This window comes from Leptodactylus fuscus, chromosome 1 (genome assembly GCF_031893055.1).
Source record: "Leptodactylus fuscus isolate aLepFus1 chromosome 1, aLepFus1.hap2, whole genome shotgun sequence".
Classification (NCBI taxonomy): Eukaryota; Metazoa; Chordata; class Amphibia; order Anura; family Leptodactylidae; genus Leptodactylus; species Leptodactylus fuscus.
The window spans coordinates 277,916,653-277,935,712 of NC_134265.1; the positions used below are offsets into that span (position 1 = coordinate 277,916,653).

At 41.7% G+C, this 19,060-nt stretch overlaps 1 protein-coding gene across 5 annotated transcripts in view; it reads right to left on the bottom strand.

Annotated features, from left to right (window-relative positions):
• INPP4B (inositol polyphosphate-4-phosphatase type II B) overlaps positions 1-19,060 on the bottom strand; it is a 469,700-nt gene that overhangs the window by 161,795 nt on the left and 288,845 nt on the right. For all 5 annotated transcript variants that reach the window (XM_075288123.1, XM_075288124.1, XM_075288134.1 and 2 more), the window contains one exon: positions 6,143-6,254. In XM_075288123.1, the coding sequence (XP_075144224.1) occupies positions 6,143-6,254 (112 nt within the window). The remainder of the gene's footprint in view (positions 1-6,142; positions 6,255-19,060) is intronic.

The following is a 19,060-nucleotide window of genomic DNA, read 5'->3' on the forward strand; positions in this document are numbered from 1 at the left end:
GAGTGGCTTTGGTATTTAAATAAGAACTTTTTATTGCTCTGAGGTCTCCAGAAATTATTTCTATACAATCTATATTAAAATAGCATTAGAATTAATGTTTTTTTCAGACATTTTAACAACTACAGCATCCCTTTGTTCATGAGGAGCACAGACAGTTTTTGGGAGGAATAATTCATGTTTTTTTTTCTAATCCCACAGAATCCCTTTAGGCTAAAGCCACATAATCCAGAAACACAATTTTGTTGCAGATTTTGTTCTACTTTGTGAACCAAATCCAAGAATAGCAACAAAAGGAATATAGGAAGCCCTACTTCTAACTTATACTCAATGCACTCCTGGCTTTAGGTCAAAAAACCACCATCAAATCCTCAACATAAAAAAAACAAGCCGTGTTTCTGCAAAATGGGGCCTTAGCCTTAAAGAGGACATTTCACCTCCTGAGGTACGTGAAGTGTAATACACCGCTAGAAAGCCGACAGTGCGCTGAATTCAGTGAACTATCGGCTTTCACGTTCTGTGCCCACAGTGAGGAGCTATCAGTGCCGGTACCGTAGCTCTCCACTGTCAGAATGGCTTTTTCTGACAGTCAGTCAGGAACGCCCTTCTTAACAGCATTGTCTATTGCGCTGTACTGTGAGAGGGGGCATTGCTTACCGCCCAGCAATGACGCTGAGCGGTAAGGAACGCACCCCCAGTACTCATCTATGGACGAGTACTGTCAGGAGGAGGGGAGGAGGCATTCCTGACCCCTCTCACAGTACAGCGCAATAGGCATTGCTGTGAGGAAGGGCGTTCCTCACAGACTGTCAGAAACGCCCTCCTGACAGAGAAGAGCTACAGTACCGGCACCGATAGTTCTTCACCGGGGGCACAGAATGGGAAAGCCGATAGTGCGCTGAATTCAGTTTTATCTTCTACTGCAGGGGTCCCCAATGACAACAGCCATGGACCAGTATCAGGCCGTGGATCACTTGATACTGGGCCGGCCTAGTCATTGGGGACCTCTGAAGTCTACTAGGTGTCAGGTGATGCTCCTATGCTGCGGGTAATATGTGTCAATACACTAAGCATACAAGCATCAGCTGACACCTAAGTGTCCACAGGACCCATTCTTGAGAGTGATCTGTTGGTGTAGGCTACACCAGCAGATCACTTTCCACTTACCTGGTTGCTATTGCAGCTCCCGGGATCTCTTCTGACATATATGATTTGTGTATCTTCTATTCTGCTCCCAAAACCTATACTATGGTCCTGCTGAGACTGGGGAGCAGAATAGAAGATTCACACATTCTCTGTACAAAAACAGGTGCCAGGAGCTGCATTAGTTACCAGGCAAGTATAATGTATCTGTAATTATACTAACAGTATGTAGGGGAGAAGGGGGGCTATTACCATTGGGTAGGTGTTAATATTACCTGTGTGTGTGGGGAAACTATTACATGGGGTGCGTCTCCCCACCACCACTGAAAAACCCCACCAGGCCACAGGAAAATTGGGTTGTATGAAAGTGGTCCTTGGTACAAAAAAGGTTGGGGACCGCTGTTCCACTGCATATACATAAAATATATATAACACTTATACAATACATATTATAATATTTGCACCTTCCTATTTATTAAAGCTCTGAGATTTTTTGCTATTGAACACATCTTCTCATAGACGTAATGTACCTGTCTGGCTTCCTGTGAATCCAAAGGTATTGAAAAAACAAGCCTGCATATGTTTCCTGCTATCATATAGCAAGCAGGTGTAACAAAATGTGAGGTTTCATTACAGTTCTTTCCACTTCCTAATCGCTATGCAAATTGACCTACTGTAGCTGATGTGGGATTTTTTTTTTATAGAAGTATGTACCCATGAAGAACATTTTACCTACTGATAAAAACACAGCTGGAGAGTAATTTTAGATTAGATTTTACTTGTGCTGTTTTACTTACAAAATAGATTTTCATGACTAAACAATGTATGTCAAAGGCAAGCCTGACTGTATGCTGTGGAAAGACAATTTCACAAAGGAAATGAGTGGGATGCAAGGTTAGCTTTGTACTGGCGACACAAATCGGGGGTCATTCATTGAATTGCTAGTTTAATATGGCACAAAAGAGATTTTAAAAATGTGTAAGTGACATACACTACACCATGCTTGGAGATGGCAGACAATGTTCCGTACAATGCCAGTGAATTAGCTCTAACATAACCTCATACACATTGATACAGCTTATCGTGGACCCAATGTCATGTTGCAGATCTCATTGTGGATTTGCAGTGAATTTTACCTAGTGATAAATTAACACAAGCAGATTTCGCAGTGGTTTCAAGTCACTCTTGGCACTACTAAGCACCAACAGAAATGTATGGAAGTACTACTAAACAGTAGAAATGACATTTTCAACTTAACCACCATGAATTTATTCATTCTGATTTTTTCTCTGATTTTTTGTCACCCTCCTATAGCATTTTTTTTAATATGAGTGTTCATCTACAACTACACTAGATTCTTTGTCTTTAGATTTACTTGTGTGTTAAATTAAAATACAGAGGTGTCCATTCTTATCCTAACTATTGGCTGCATCCAGGCACACACACAAGGAGGCAGTTTCCTCTTGCTGACCATGGGCAGCCACTGCTCTTCTGAATGGTGATGATGAGGAGTGACACTGCTGATAGGCGAAGGGGTGATTCCATTTCTAATCCCCCCACCGTTGTTGTTGCACATCCTTTTCCGATTCTACACCTCTCTCCTGAAGTTTCACTGAAGTAGAGTGGTGGCATTGATCTCATACAAGCTCCACCACTCTCCTGCAATGAGAATTCAGGACAGCGGTAGCAGAGACAGCGAAGGGGAAGCTAACCGTATTTAGCGGCCTTGGGGGAGGGGCATTGAGTAATAAAGGGCAAACATCAAGGGGAAATGGGTGGACACATGGGTGGACCCCAACTCTGGAAAATCCTGGTTACTCCCCTGCATGGATTGCAGAAAGTCATAAACCTTGTCTGCAGCTTTAAATTGCCCAAAGTTTAAGACATAAATCAGAAGCCCAGTAAAGATGTCCTTATGCATGCAAAAAGAAGAAAATATGGCCACAAAAAGGAAATTCTGACTAGGTATCTGATATGTGCGAGACCATAGAAAGTAGTCATGGTTGTATGCCAATGGCAACCGATTAAGACAAAAGACTAATTTATTTATTTTTTTTTTTTTTAATGTAGATTGTGAGCCCCACATAGAGCTCACAATGTACATTTTTCCCTATCAGTATGTCTTTTTTGGAATATGGGATGGAAATCCATGCAAGCACGGGGAGAACATACAAACTCCTTGCAGATGGTTTTATGCCCTTGGCCGGATTTGAATACCAGGACTCCAGCGCTGCAAGGCTGCAGTGCTAACCACTGAGCCACCGTGTGGCCCCCCAAAAGACTAATTTGTGATCAGGAGTAGGGACGGTAAGTAAGGCCACGGGCCCATGAACCACACAAACACTTCTATAATTATATTCAGTGGTCTTTTCAGACTCCTGAGTATAATGATCGGAGGCGCAGGGGAGGTGAGAGAACATTAAAAAAACACAGTTACTTACCTCTCCTGTGCTCTGAAAGGCTTCAGGCTTGTTTGGCAATGTCCAAGATGTCATGTGGGCTAGACCTGCTTCATTAAGTGTTGCGATGCAGGCCTGGCTCACGTGATGTGTGGTCCATCATTGAACATGGCTGAAATCAGCGGGGAGTGCACTGGAGCCAGAGAGAGGTAAGTAACATTGTTTTTTATGTTTGAATCCTACCCTGGATCTCCAATCATTATACTCTGGGGTCAGAAAATACATCAGAGTATAATAATTGTTCATGGATGTCCACGATGATGCCTAATACTGTGCACAAGGGCAACTATGGGGCATAATAGTGTGTAGGTACCACTATGACGCATAATACTGTGCACAGGGACCACTATGTGCCATAATATTGTGTGCAGGGGCCACTATGGGGCATAATACTGTGCGCAGGGGCCACTATGGGGCATACTACTGTGTGTAGGGACCACTATGGGGCATAATAGTGTGTGCAGGGGCCACTATGGGGCATAATACTGTGTGCAGGGGCCACTATATGGCATAATATTGCGTGCAGGGGCCACTATGGGGCATAATACTATGCGCAGGGGCCAGTATGGGGCATAATACTTTGTGTAGAGACCACTATGGGGCATAATATTGTGTGCTGGGGCCACTATGGGGCAGAATACTGTGCGCAGAGGCCACTATGGGGCATGTCCATTGTTCGCATTGGGGCCCATCCATTCCTAGTTACACCATTGTGCATACATATGTGTTTAATAGCAGTGTTCCGAATTAACAACTACAATAAATGCTTTACCATGTGATTCTTCTGATTATAGACATCATTTTTGTAGCTTGTAAAATGTTTCAATATCATAATTTTAGGAAATTGTACAGCTAGAATTTTAATTGTATATTTTAGTTTTCATATTTTCCAAAATACAATTTTAGATTCGGCAGTCTCAGCCAGCTTGTACATGGGCTCCAGCTGGAGGATTTGGAGATGCTTGTGTTCTTCAGTGTAGACATATCAAGCAAAAGTGCTCTACAATATGTACTCAGGTACTAAATATAAAATGTTTATTTTCATCTGCTTTATTATAGTTTCTTTAAATAAATATTAAAATCCATCAGACTATGCCGGCACCTGTGCATCTAACATACCAGGCAAGCATGAAGCGGCTGTGATTCAGATATAAATGGTCCCTTAAAATTGATCATTTACCGAAAAAATTGGTAGTTTTCAAATTGTATATAATCTTGAGGGAAATATGTTGTGCAGATAAAGTAGCTTTCCTTTAGTCTTTAAAAACTGTGCAGAAATAGAGGGACCAATGGTGTCATTGCAAGTTCACGTTATCAATACATTACTCCTATTGTCGTATATAGTTTACTATAAGAGTCAATATTATATTTGGATAATTGCTTTATAAAGGAAGCTGTCTGGAATTTTATTAAAGTTGGACAAGACCAGGATATGAAATACAAAAAAAGAAATAATCTATACTTACTTGGTAAATTGTCCAGTGGCCCTTGCTGGTTATGCAGTGATGATGCCATGTACATCATTCTGCTGAAGTCAATCCCTGGGCCAGACTAAGGGCTTTGCAGTCTAACAATTGATGAGATATCCTTAGAATAGGTCATCAATTGAAGGTCAGCAGGGGTACGACATCCAGCACAACCACGGATCAGCTGTTTGAAGCAGTGTTGCCTTTCCACATCACAGGTGATAGCATGTTTATTGCCCATCCGCAGCTCAGTCCTAATTAAGTTAATGGGGCTGGGATGCAATGCCAAGGACAACCACTATTGAATGGACAACCACAAGTCATCAGTTGATAAGCCTGAGAAACCACCTTAAGGCTAAGGCCCCACGTAGAGCACCTCCCCCAAAACAAAAAGAGAAAAACCGCAGCAGCAACACACTGCGGTTTATCCTGCAATGTTTTTAACAGAAAGTTTCTGCAGATTTTCTGCTTCAATCACCATGGGGAAACTGCTAACGTTTCCATAAGTATAATTGACAGACTGCAATTTCCAAAACAGCAATGGTTTTAAAAATCGCAGCATGTCCATTGCGCATATTTTTCGGCAAAGTGTGGATAGGATTTTCTAGACTCCCATCCACCTTGCAGCAATTGTGGGTCCATTCTCTGGGACCCCTCTTATCAGCTTAACCCATTTATGCCTAGAGTTCCATTATTAGAACTCAAAAAATACAATCTCCGGCATAAATGGGTTAATCAGCAAAGAGAATTTTTCCTTCATTGTTTACACAGTTATAATGGTTCATCTGCATTCGACCAGCGCAATATAGTCCACTTAAGTGAATAGTATGTGCTGGGGCACCAACAACTGTATGTATATTAGGTCTTTGTGTACACAATAAGAGGGACGTGACTATTGCTTTACCTGTGTGCTGTATTTGTAGCGCCTACATAGAAGGAGTAAGCCTGGAAACATTTTGCACTGGGCCCAATGGATTCGAAGAGACCAGGTTCAGGACACAACCGTTGAATGAATAATATACAATTTTATCTGAGATATTTCATGTCATATCACGACAGATATTAATGGCTGCATACCTTTTGTCCTTGTGCATCTGTTGTGATGTGATCTGCCTCCCCATTCTGAATCTCCCCCATGTTCACCAGACTCACTTCAATACTGCCAATTTTCTTTCCACCATTTAAAGTTCTGAAAAACACAAAGGTTAAATACTGAAAGATCAGACCAATTGTATGATTCATCAATGATAAATGCTAGTCGTACGTCATACAGCATTTCAGTAAGCTGCTGTACACAGGAACACAGGTCACAAATGTTATTGGGATTTCCTATATAATAATACAGACCTTTGTTCATGGTGTAAAAGATGCAAGTGCAATAAGAGAACATTAAACTGAAGAATTGTATTACTTCATTGTTTCCATAAATAGTTTTCAGTTGTACATTGTTATTATGCTTACTAAACTGGTAATTCTGGACCAACTGATCTAACCTGTTTGCCCTAATCTGATCATCACGTCCTAGATACATCTGGGAAAGAAGAAGTTCAAATGACCATCTATAGTCTTAAACTACAATGATGCAGATGAAGACCCCTCCGCCTGCATTCACCCTAATCTAAAAAATAGAATGGAAGGTTTGTTTACTTTTCTAACAGAAGTCCTACACTATCACCAGTGCGTTTCCCTCATCACTGGACCAACTCAGGGCTTCTAAGAGGATTTGACTCCAAAAGCAATTATCAGGGTAGCTTCCATCTTGAACTTACCCCTAACTGTGCCTGAGGAATCCAACTCACTACATACTCCAACTGAGGCATCTAAGAGGTACAGAAACAAGCCAAATGGAGAATCAAAATTATGTTAGTGTGGAAAGCAGTGGGAACAAGAGGGCCACACAAAGTGGGGGGCAAGTAAAGGCAGAATATACTAAGGGGAATATACAGATGAAAAATACAAAAGGAGGGTGTCATGAGTCAATTAACCCCAAACTGTGTAATACCCAATGAACTACCAATTAATTTGTGACCACAAACTCAGGCACAGCATGCTACTGTACCTCAACTATTCCTAGTGCTCTTGTTGATGTGAGCGGGCAATTGTTTCCATCCCCTTGGAAAGTGTGAAAGTATCTACCTTCACAAATGGAGTAAAACCTCCATAATTTCCAGTATCTTGGGTGTCTCTGAGGTCAGACACCACTGATCACCAATCAATTTTCCTCTATTCTATGGAGAGTAGTGGTGCACAACATTTCAAAGGGGGGTTATCGGCTGTGGCTGAGTAGAAGAAGAGCATGGTTAGACCACTGCATCCCAACTGAGCAACCAATGTCCAGACTTTAGTTCAACAGACACAAATTGCTGCAACTGTGATATTCTTCTTAGTTTTAGGTGTGCATGTGTGTTGCTATTACAAAAATTTGTATCAAAACTCTATGAAACATTACATTAAAAAGTTGCATAATATTTCTTTATTGATTAAAAAGCATTTCATTACATACAACAAAAACACTTTAAAAAATTGACGACTTGACAACATAGTACAAAATATTACGGTATGGTCAAGTTAGAAAGCTCCAATGTAATATAGTGCATGCTATATGCAGGGAAAGCAACAATCTGTAAGTTTCACCTTCATATACCTTTCCAAACATGCATACAAATAAAGAGCGTTACATAATGAGCTGTAGCTATTTTTTCCTATTTGTGTATTAGTCGCCCCATGAAGGTCACCACTGAGATGATTGCTCGCAGAACATGAGGCTTTAATTCATCGCTCTACATACAGCTTGTACTCTAATACAGATGGAAATTCAGGGTTCCAAGATTTATCTGCAATCTCAGTTTCTAGGAATTGATAAGGAAACATTTAGCTATGTGCTACTTTATAAAGCTGAAAAGCAAGGAAATTAAATTACCATAGTCCACAAGCATAGGGGAATAAACACATCATACAAGAAATGCAAAATCCACGAGGTCAGGTAGCAGCATGTCATATGGATGTAGTAAAGCCCGCCATACATTAGATTTACAGTATGTATGCAAGTAAATAGAAATATTGACAACACATCATTTCATATCACTCCTTTATATAACTAGCTCAGGTTCACTGTAAATGCTTCCACTTTTTCTTTTGCATTCTCATAAATTTGCTACAATATGTCTTCTTTTCTATACTTTAGGGCTGCACGTGTCGCCATACTTCAGAGGCGGTTCTTCCTAAATACATTGCTTCTAGCTGAATATTTATTTGTCTAACCATAACCCAGCCACTGTTTGTTGGACCAAGGAAACTTTAAGGTCTGGTTAACATTAAGGTAATGGTCAGATATCCCATAATATACAGTATGAGGCACAACTTAATTAGATTGGTGGCATACATTACTCATTTCTGTGCTGGCATTGCAGGTAGACATGAATCTAATAGACATCAATCTAATCTCCATAGTAACTCAACATACAAAAAGCTCCAGAAGTGAAAAAATGTATTAATGGCGTGACAGACTCATGGAAAGGTTTACTGCTTATTCTCATCCACAGAACTAAGGAAAGTCTTTTTCACATAGAATAGCAATGAGAAACCACCTGATAAGAAGCAGTACTTCTAAGGGTAAGTTCACATGGAGATTTTTGGTCAGGATTTTGAGGCTGTATCCGCCTCAAAATCCTGACCAAAAAGACGGCTCCCATTGGAATCAATGGGAGCCACTCAGGAGTTTTTTCCGGGAGCCGTTTCTTCCGGCTCCCGGAAAAAAGAAGCGAGATGTTCATTCTTCAGGCCTAGTCACCTCGCGATTGGGCCTGAAGACACTCCCTCCTCTGGACTAGGTCCATTCATTGGGCCTAATCCGGAGCGGCGTGCGCAGCTGGATGCTGATGCAGTCCACTGGCTTTCAGTCGCGGCTACGCCGGCTTTGGTCCAGAACCAGAGGCGGCCTCCACCTCGAGTTCTGGACCGAAAAACTGTGTGTGAACTTACCCTAACAAAACTCTCACTAATGCTGGGGCAACAGAGCTTTCCCACTGCGATCTCTCCAGCACTGTAGATCAGATTGAACCAATGGAATCCACATATAGAGAATAAACCTCCTAGCACAAAGCGACCTACGATTTGGGTCTAAACCCACAGAATGTCAGGCAGGTTTTTTGCTGTATAGCCTTGTGGAGGGTCTTGCTGCAGAATTTTTCAGCAAGTTTGCCTTGTGTGGTCCCAGCCTATGAAAGAAGCAACATTTCAGAGTAAGTGGCTTGTCCAGGTCAAACACACTGTATCCTGTGTACAAATGAGGAGCTCCACTCAATCCAAAAATATAATACAAAGTGTAAAAATTTCCAATATGTCATGTGATGTCATAAGTCATCTCTCATTTTTACCAGTGTTTATATGGTAGACTTGTAAGGTAAGGGGTCGTTCACATTACCGGTGGTGACAGTCAGTAGTGTCCGTTACAAGATTTTAGCAATGGACATTAGCTGAACCGTCACAAAGCCTATTAAAAATTATCTGGTGTCCATTAGTGACCGTTTGTGTCCATTTACTTAAAATCCGCATGACAGTATACAAAAAGGACACTAATGGAAACTGATGCTAATGTGTCCATTTTTTTAACTGACTCATTAGGTCATGTTCACACAGAGTATTCTGGCTCGTCATTTGGTACGTAGACACCGCGGGAGGATTTGTGGGCCGTATACGCTCCCATTGTTTTCAATGGGAGCCGATACCGTATACGCGGCGCTATTTTGCGGCCGCCGCAAAATCACGGCTGCAAAATAGCGCCGCATGTTCAGTACTGGCTCCCATTGAAAACAATGGGAGCGTATACGGCCCGCAAATCCTCCCACGGCGTCTACGTACCAAATGATGAGCCAGAATACTCCGTGTGAACCCGGCCTTAAATGTTTTTTCCACTTTCAGACCAATAGTGAAAGACAAATGTTATTGTGTATAATAAAAAGTTGTACAATTTTCCAATACACTTTCTGTATCAATTCCACAAGGTTTTCTAGATCTTCGCTTGCTGTGATTCATTATGCTCAGTCTCACTGGAGAAAAAATCAGTCCATTGTCATGTGATATACAGTCCATGGTCATGTGATATATACGGTCCATGGTCATGTGATTAGCACACAGGCGCACAGCTCGTTACCAGGAAGATGTCTGATTACTGTGCTGTGACTAATGAGCTCTGAACCTATGTCCATGGACTGTATCACATGACCATAGACTAATTTTTATCCACTGGAAGTAATCCATATGCACATGAGTTTGTTCGGTGCAACCTGTGTCTCCTGGAGCACCCATTTTCTACCACTCAGTACTGCTCATTGAAATAACGATTGCCACCGCAGGTACAGGTGTACGGGGACCACAGGTGAAAATGGGTGCTCCAGCAGACATAGCTATGTCCAGGCTGCACCAGGCAGTTCATCCTCATACAGATTAAAATGCATTTACAATGAATCAATCTAACACTTAATATTGGACTGTAATGTATTAAAGGCACTCCTATCTCCCTCCCGCTTTTACCATTGCTTTGTGCTTGGCAATGGAGAGAATTAGTGCTGTGTAAGAAGGGGGCTGGCTCTGCAGCTCAGTGTAACAACTATGTCTGACCTCTTTTATGGCACAGCTGATGCATAGAGTCAGGCAGCTCTTTCTTAACACAACATGGATGATGTGCTCACACAGGAAACACTCATGTAGCAAGCCCAAATAGAAAATGCAGATGCCAGGTCCAGCAAAGAGTGTCTGCAGTAGTCCAGAATATACTTCTTGTCTCCTCAGATTGTGGCTTGAGCTATCATATGCTTTTTCCTGTAGGTCTGTCCTCTGACCAGTTACTGCACATCCAGTAGGCTAAACCCAGCAAAAACCCACCAGCAGGTCAGTACATCATCAGGTGGTGGCCACACACATACTAAATGAGTCTCAGTACTCTTACTCATCAGATAGCCCCATCACATTCTCATTGTTAGGGCCAGGAAAAAAGCCATGTTATTGGCAGATGAGAGACCCCGCCATCACAGGAAGCTCTGCCTTCTTCCTGTCATGTGATGGAAACAAAGCACAGCTTAGCACCAAAATGTGGAGTAGACTCCTGTGTGTACGATACTTCAGTCATACCCATAGGTACTTTTACTATTTTTTATCTTTGGGGGGAAGAAAACCCCCTTTAAAGCAAAATCACATTACTATCCAAGAATGCTAGGAAAAGAGGACTGAGGCAACTTCTGCTTACAAGAGAAAGCCACATGCTATACCTGATGTGTGACTGACAAATGACAAACATCTCTAATGTGCTATTCGCACACAAGAGACTCTAAGTTTTGTTGAGTAGGGGAATTATTGGCTGCTGAACATGCGATCATCCCCAACACCCACAAGGATCAGATGTTGTATTGGAAACCAATTTACCCATCAGTATACTTTTGGCATGTGGGAGGAAGCCATAGTACCCAAAGGAAACCCACGCAAACACGGAGAGAACATACAAACATGAATACGGAAAGTATTGGAAAAGCCTTATCAAGACTGAAAACACCTAAAATTGGCAGAAAACTAACAGCAATAGTAAAAGGTTTTTTTTTTTTTTTTTTTTTTTTTTTTTTTAGATTTCTTGATAACACAACTCTGGCATGGTGAGTAGCACACATGTAAAACCTCATATTAGGAAGAACTGTTGAAATTGTGATATTTCCTAATACTTTTTACCTAGTACTACATATAGGGAGCACAATGTACATTTTCCCTATCAATATGTCTTTGAAGTATGGGAGGAAATCCACCTAAACACGGGGAGAACATACAAACTCCTTGCTGATGTTGTCCTTGGCAGTGCTAACCACTGAGCCACCATGCTGCTCCATTTCCTAATACTTCTTAATAAAGTCTTTGCAAAATTAGAATATCCTCTGACATCTCCGATACACAGATATACTTGAAAGTAGACACCTTAGTCTAGTATTGTTTATAGACCTTTAACCATCTGGTATCTTGCATTAAAGAGAAGGAAGCAATCGTCATCATGTGACCAGCCCATGCCATCTATGTAAGATAAATGCGTGCCATCTGTATCATTTACAACCGCTATTCCAGCCTGGAAATTAACTTCCGTAAAAGTTAAACCTAAAAACAAACTGAATCGCACAGAACATTAATCTGACAGCTGACACTGGAAGGTTATGGTGATATCATACAGTAGCACCAGCTGCATTTCATGTTCTGCAGGTCTGATTTCCTAAAATTTTCATGAATATTGCAACAATAGACCACGATCCAATATTTTACTGCATCGGTCAATTAAACTATCTACTAAACTTCAGTATTAAGATATCACTCTGCAAATGCAAAGATAAATTATATGGGACTGTGGACCCACGGTGAGAAATATTAATCTTTTACTTCTGAATGCTACCAGCACACAAATCAACAAACCGCTCCATAAATGTCTGGGGAACAGCCATCATTAGCTGTGTCAGACGCTGTGAATGTAAAGTACCACTGGTGCAGTGCCGCTATCAAAACAACAAACACGCCGCGCATTTCAAGCACATAAACACAGGAATGTAAGATTAATGTCCTGTTGGGTCAGATTGAAAGGAAGCGTTTGTGCAAAATAATGAAGATGGAAAAAAATAAAGAGGCAAGATTTTAAAAGAAGGAGACAATGCGTTCTTAAACTGTATGTGTTGTCTTCAATATTTATTTGTGTCGCATTGAGGAACTAATTTTCACTGCTCAGCACTTATCTTGGAAGCCCTGCTGTGCTCATATAGCTGGAGAGGAAACAACTTGGCCTTGCGTCAAAAATTCTTTATTAGGAGTTTAGCAAAGGTAAACTTCCCCACTAAAAAAGTTCTTTCTTGAGATGTAAACCATATTGTGGCACCTGTCACGGTTGGTAGATTTAATTCTATCCAGGGCAGAGTCTAATGAATATTAAGCAATTCTGAACATTTGCTTGTGTAGATAACCCAGTATGGTACATTTAGTAGATCTAAGATGACTGCGCTTTGTTTATCACACACCAAACTGTGCAGAGAACAGAAATAATATTTCTACAAAAGGCTGTTAAATTAAATAGAAATTATTTACTTGGCGACCAAAGGCTGGATCACTGTCTGGGAGCGAGATAAAATGTCAATTTACTAAAAAGGGAAAAAATGTGGCAACAGCATGCAGTGAATACCAAAAAATGCGTGGACCTGCTACGACAGAAATTAGTTTTGCAAAGTAAACAATAAATTAGGTTTTCCTACTTACTTTGTTCAAAAAAGAAAACAAATTATACACTTTCCAATAAAATACAAACATAACTTTCTAGACGTAATTTAGTAAGGGTAAAAAAAAAGATACATCCATCCAGCTCAGTCTGTGAATGCGCACTACTGATCTAGAACAAGGTCAGCAACCTTTGGCACCTGTGACAGAGCTAACACTTCAAGCATATTTACCTGGCACAGGGATCGCACCACTGCAGAGCTTAGAAACACAGCTGGAGAGAAACACTTGGGGGAAACTAGGGGAGACTTATTTGCGCACATTTATTAAAGAGGAGCATTCATGTCCTTGAGCACATGCGGTTTTATATACTGCAAGAAAGCTGAATTCAGCTCACTGTCAGCTTTCCCGTTATGTGCCCCAGGGGAAGAGCTATAGGTGCCATTACCGATAGCTCTTCACTGTCAGAAGGGTGTTCCTGACAGTATAGCTGGGAATGCCCCTCCTGACATACTGTACAGTGAGGGGGCGTTCCTTACCACCCAGCGATGACGCTAAGCTGTGAGGAACCCCCTCTCCCCTTTCCTGACAGTATTCATCCATAGGCTAGTACTGTGAGGGGGAGGGTGGGAGCGTTCTTCCCTGCTCAGCGTCATCACTGGGCGGTAAGGAACACCCCCTCACAGTAACAAAGTATAGCGCTACACAATACTATCAAGCTAGGCTGTCAGAAATGCCCTTCTGACAGTGATGGGCTATCAGTAATTGCACCGATATCTCTTCCCCCGAGGCACATAATGGGAAAGCCGATAGTGTGCTGAATTCAGCGCACGGTTGGCTTTCTAGCAGTATATAAAATCGCATGTGCCCGAGGACATGAAAGGTCCTCTTTAATCTACTTGCGTTTTTTGGTGTAATTTGTGCCCATTTTCCTTGTTTGTTTTTTTGTGCTGTAATTTATGTATGACGCATTTGCACCATATTTATAACGTGTGCCTTTTAAAAATACACCAAAGTACATGGGCAGTGGGAAAATTCTATCAAGCAACCAATTCACTGGTTGCCTTTTTGGCGTGCATATGTTTTTCATGCAGAGGTTGAAATTCTTACAATTATTGCATGGCACACAGAGCACCAAGCCCTGATTTAGAGGAAAGTAAAATCAGATGAAATCCCATTATTTGTTACAGAGCTTAGCCATCTTTCCAGTTTAAATTAATCAAAAATCTCTTCCCAAGTTTCATAGTGTCTTTGCTCTTACAACAAAAAACATTTGTCTATAGTAGTGTAGATAGATTCTCTTCCCTAGAGGTAGTGGATACCACTTTGGTATACAGTAGGTACAAGAATAAGTACACATGGACTGACTCATAGGGGAATAGGTACACACTTGAAAAAGGGTGTTAAACCCAAAACATGTGTGTTTTAATAAAAGAAATTACCCGGACTAGCACGCCTCCTGCCGTTTTCTTCATTCACCTTCGGCCGTTCCAGATGCCATCTCTTGTGGTTGTGGCATTATAGATGGTGGCTGCTGCTATTGGAGTCCGTTATACTTAGGGGTTCCTGCCATCTCTTGGAGGTCCCCTACTACATGCCTGCATAGTGGTTGTGAGCTATTATCACAACCACAGAAGGTGAGCCTTCACTCGTTTATTACCACTATATTCACATCCATCACAGTGTCACACTGTTAGCTCTGCATTTTTTTCTCTTCTTGGCTCATAGGGGGGTAGGTGAATGCCCTGATAGGCCCCTAACCCGGGGGGGGGGGGGGGGAATATAGTGGGCCCTTAGCTCCCAACCCCTGTAAGAGTGGTGCATTGTATGTATGCTCTACCATATAATAAACTGGCTAGAGTATTTAATAAACTACCCGGTATGTATATATATATATATATATATATATATATATATATATATATATATATATATATATAGTGCCTACAAGTAGTATTCAACCCCCTGCAGATTTAGCAGGTTTGATAAGATGCAAATAAGTTAGAGCCTTCAAACTTCAAACAAGAGCAGGATTTATTAACAGATGCATAAATCTTACAAACCAAAATGTTATGTTGCTCAGTTAAATTTTAATAAATTTTAAACATAAAAGTGTGGGTCAATTATTATTCAACCCCTAGGTTTAATATTTTGTGGAATAACCCTTGTTTGCAATTACAGCTAATAATCGTCTTTTATAAGACCTGATCAGGCCGGCACAGGTCTCTGGAGTTATCTTGGCCCACTCCTCCATGCAGATCTTCTCCAAGTTATCTAGGTTCTTTGGGTGTCTCATGTGGACTTTAATCTTGAGCTCCTTCCACAAGTTTTCAATTGGGTTAAGGTCAGGAGACTGACTAGGCCACTGCAACACCTTGATTTTTTCCCTCTTGAACCAGGCCTTGGTTTTCTTGGCTGTGTGCTTTGGGTCGTTGTCTTGTTGGAAGATGAAATGACGACCCATCTTAAGATTCTTGATGGAGGAGCGGAGGTTCTTGGCCAAAATCTCCAGGTAGGCCGTACTATCCATCTTCCCATGGATGTGGACCAGATGGCCAGGCCCCTTGGCTGAGAAGCAGCCCCACAGCATGATTCTGCCACCACCTGCTTGACTGTAGGGATGGTATTCTTGGGGTCGTATGCAGTGCCATCCAGTCTCCAAATGTCATGTGTGTGGTTGGCACCAAAGATCTCGATCTTGGTCTCATCAGACCAGAGAACCTTGAACCAGTCTGTCTCAGAGTCCTCCAAGTGATCATGAGCAAACTGTAGACGAGCCTTGACATGACGCTTTGAAAGTAAAGGTACCTTACGGGCTCGTCTGGAACGGAGACCATTGCGGTGGAGTACGTTACTTATGGTATTGACTGAAACCAATGTCCCCACTGCCATGAGATCTTCCTGGAGCTCCTTCCTTGTTGTCCTTGGGTTAGCCTTGACTCTTCGGACAAGCCTGGCCTTGGCACGGGAGGAAACTTTCAAAGGCTGTCCAGGCCGTGGAAGGCTAACAGTAGTTCCATAAGCCTTCCACTTCCGGATGATGCTCCCAACAGTGGAGACAGGTAGGCCCAACTCCTTGGAAAGGGTTTTGTACCCCTTGCCAGCCTTGTGACCCTCCACGATCTTGTCTCTGATGGCCTTGGAATGCTCCTTTGTCTTTCCCATGTTGACCATGTATGAGTGCTGTTCACAAGTTTGGGGAGGGTCTTAAATAGTCAGAAAAGGCTGGAAAAAGAGATAATTAATCCAAACAATGTGAAACATTGTTCTTTGTGCCTGAACTACTTCTTAATACTTTAGGGGAACCAAACAGAATTCTGATGGTTTGAGGGGTTGAATAATAAATGACCCTCCGAATAAACTTTTCACAATTTAAAAAGAAATTAAACAAAGAAATAACATTCTTTTTTGCTGCAGTGCATTTCACACTTCCAGGCTGATCTACAGTCCAAATGTCACAATGCCAAGTTAATTGCGAATGTGTAAACCTGCTAAATCTGCAGGGGGTTGAATACTACTTGTAGGCACTGTATATATACACACACACAATAGATGTCTAGGCACAGAGTAAGGTTGGCCACTACACTTTCCATGTCCAAGATGTATTGAAAAGAAGAGGATGAAATAGAGACCCCTGTGGTTTCCATTCTTTACCACATTACCATTCTTTACTACACTCCAACCTTTATATGTTCAGGCCACAACAACCATCAGTTTACCCGGTTCACCCAGTCCAAGCATTCTCATTTTACGTACAAACGTTTTACCTGGAACATTATCAGAAGCTTTAGAAAAAAGTACATACAGATAAAACATCCAAAGCTTCAACCAGGTCCAGTGTACAGCTATCCCTTCTCAAAGAAAGGACAAGACAGATTCCTCATAGGCCCATGCTGAAGCCATGTTATAAGTTTGCTTTTATTGACAGACTCCATGATAGCATCTCTTAGAAAAGCTGCAGTACAGATAGTTTACCCTCAATAGAGGTTAAAGGAAATCTGCCAGCTACTAAATTGTTATTACACTAGGCACCATGCCATGAAAGTTACACACACTGCTGCTGTTCGTTTGACCCTCGTGAAGCCGAGAATCTTTACTTTTATTCTTTTTGTAAATGAGAATCATGAAGAGGGGGCTGGATTCCCAGTTTGAGCAAAATCACTGTCTGCCAACCCAGATCTACCCCCTCATACTGAAAGCAAGCTCACATTATACCTTGTGTTCAGAGGACCTGGGCAAGGAGACCCAGCCGTAGATGGCTGACAGCCCGGGAATCCATGCCACTGATCCAGGTGCAACATTTGCATACAGGAGAAAAGTTTAGACTCTCGCCATTGCATGGATGCAATGAACAAATACAGGTATGTAATCTACAAGGCGCTATGCCTAGCTGTAAGACTTCCTTTAACCCCTTCCCGCCGATGGCATTTTTTGATTTTCGTTTTTGACTCCCCTCCTTCTAAACCACATAACTTTTTTATTTCTCCGCTCCCAGAGCCATATGAGGTCTTAATGTTTGCGGGACAAATTTTTCTTCATGATGCTACCATTAATTATTCTATATAATGTACTGAGAAGCAGGAAAAAAATTCAGAATGGGGTGGATTTGAAGAAAAAATGCATTTCTGTGACTTTCTTACGGGCTTTGGTTTTACGGCGTTCACTGTGCAGCCAAAATGACATGTCCCCTATATTCTGTGTTTCGGTACGGTTCCAGGGATACCAAATTTATATGGTTTTATTTACATTTTGACCCCTAAAAAAAATTGCAAAACTGTGTTAAAAAATTTTTTTTCTAAAAGTCGCCATATTCCGACGGCCGTAACTTTTTTATACATAAGTGTACGGGGATGCATAGGGCGTCTTTTTTTGCGGGGCCGGGTGTACTTTTTAGTTCTACCATTTTCGGGAAATGTTATTGCTTTGATCACTTTTTATTAAAATTTTTATCAGAATCAAAACAGTGAAAAAACGGCGGTTTGGCACTTTCGACTATTTTTCCCGCTACGGCGTTTACCGAACAGGAAAAATATTTTTAAAGATTTGTAGAGCGGGCGATTTCGGACACGGGGATACCTAACATGTATATGTTTCACAGTTTTTAACTACTTTTATATGTGTTCTAGGGAAAGGAGGGTGATTTGAACTTTTAATTCTTTTTATATCTTTTTATATTTTTTTTAACTTTTTTTTTTTTTTTTTTTTGCATTTATTAGACCCCCTAGGGGTGTTGAACCCCAGGGGGTCTGATCACTAATGCAATGCATTACAATGCTAATGCATTGCAATGCATTGCAAAAAAGCATCCTTTCTTTTGCAGGCTGCATAGACCAGCCTGCAAAAGAGAGGATTTGCAGACAAGCCTGGGAGCCTTTTACAGGCTCCTGGCTGTCATGGCAACGGGACGTCAGCCCTGGAGCATGCTCCAGGAGCCGGCAATCCCAGCCAAAATGGCGGCGCCCATGCGCCGCCGGGAAAATGGCATCTCCGGCGCCTTTGACCATGGCGCCGGAGGGGTTAATGCCTCCGATCGGTCCGGGGACCGATCGGAGGCATTAGAGCCGGTTGTCTACTGCTCCCGGGCGGTCGCCATAGTTACAGACCCGACATGCGCCGTACTATTACGGCGCATGTCGGGAAGGGGTTAAACTTACTGGACTATACTTTTCTGTTGGTAGTTCTGGTCTCTTTTTATATATTGCCACTACCTTTGTGATCTGTAACTTTTCTCAATCTCATTGTCAAATCTTACAGTGGATTTGCACTGCT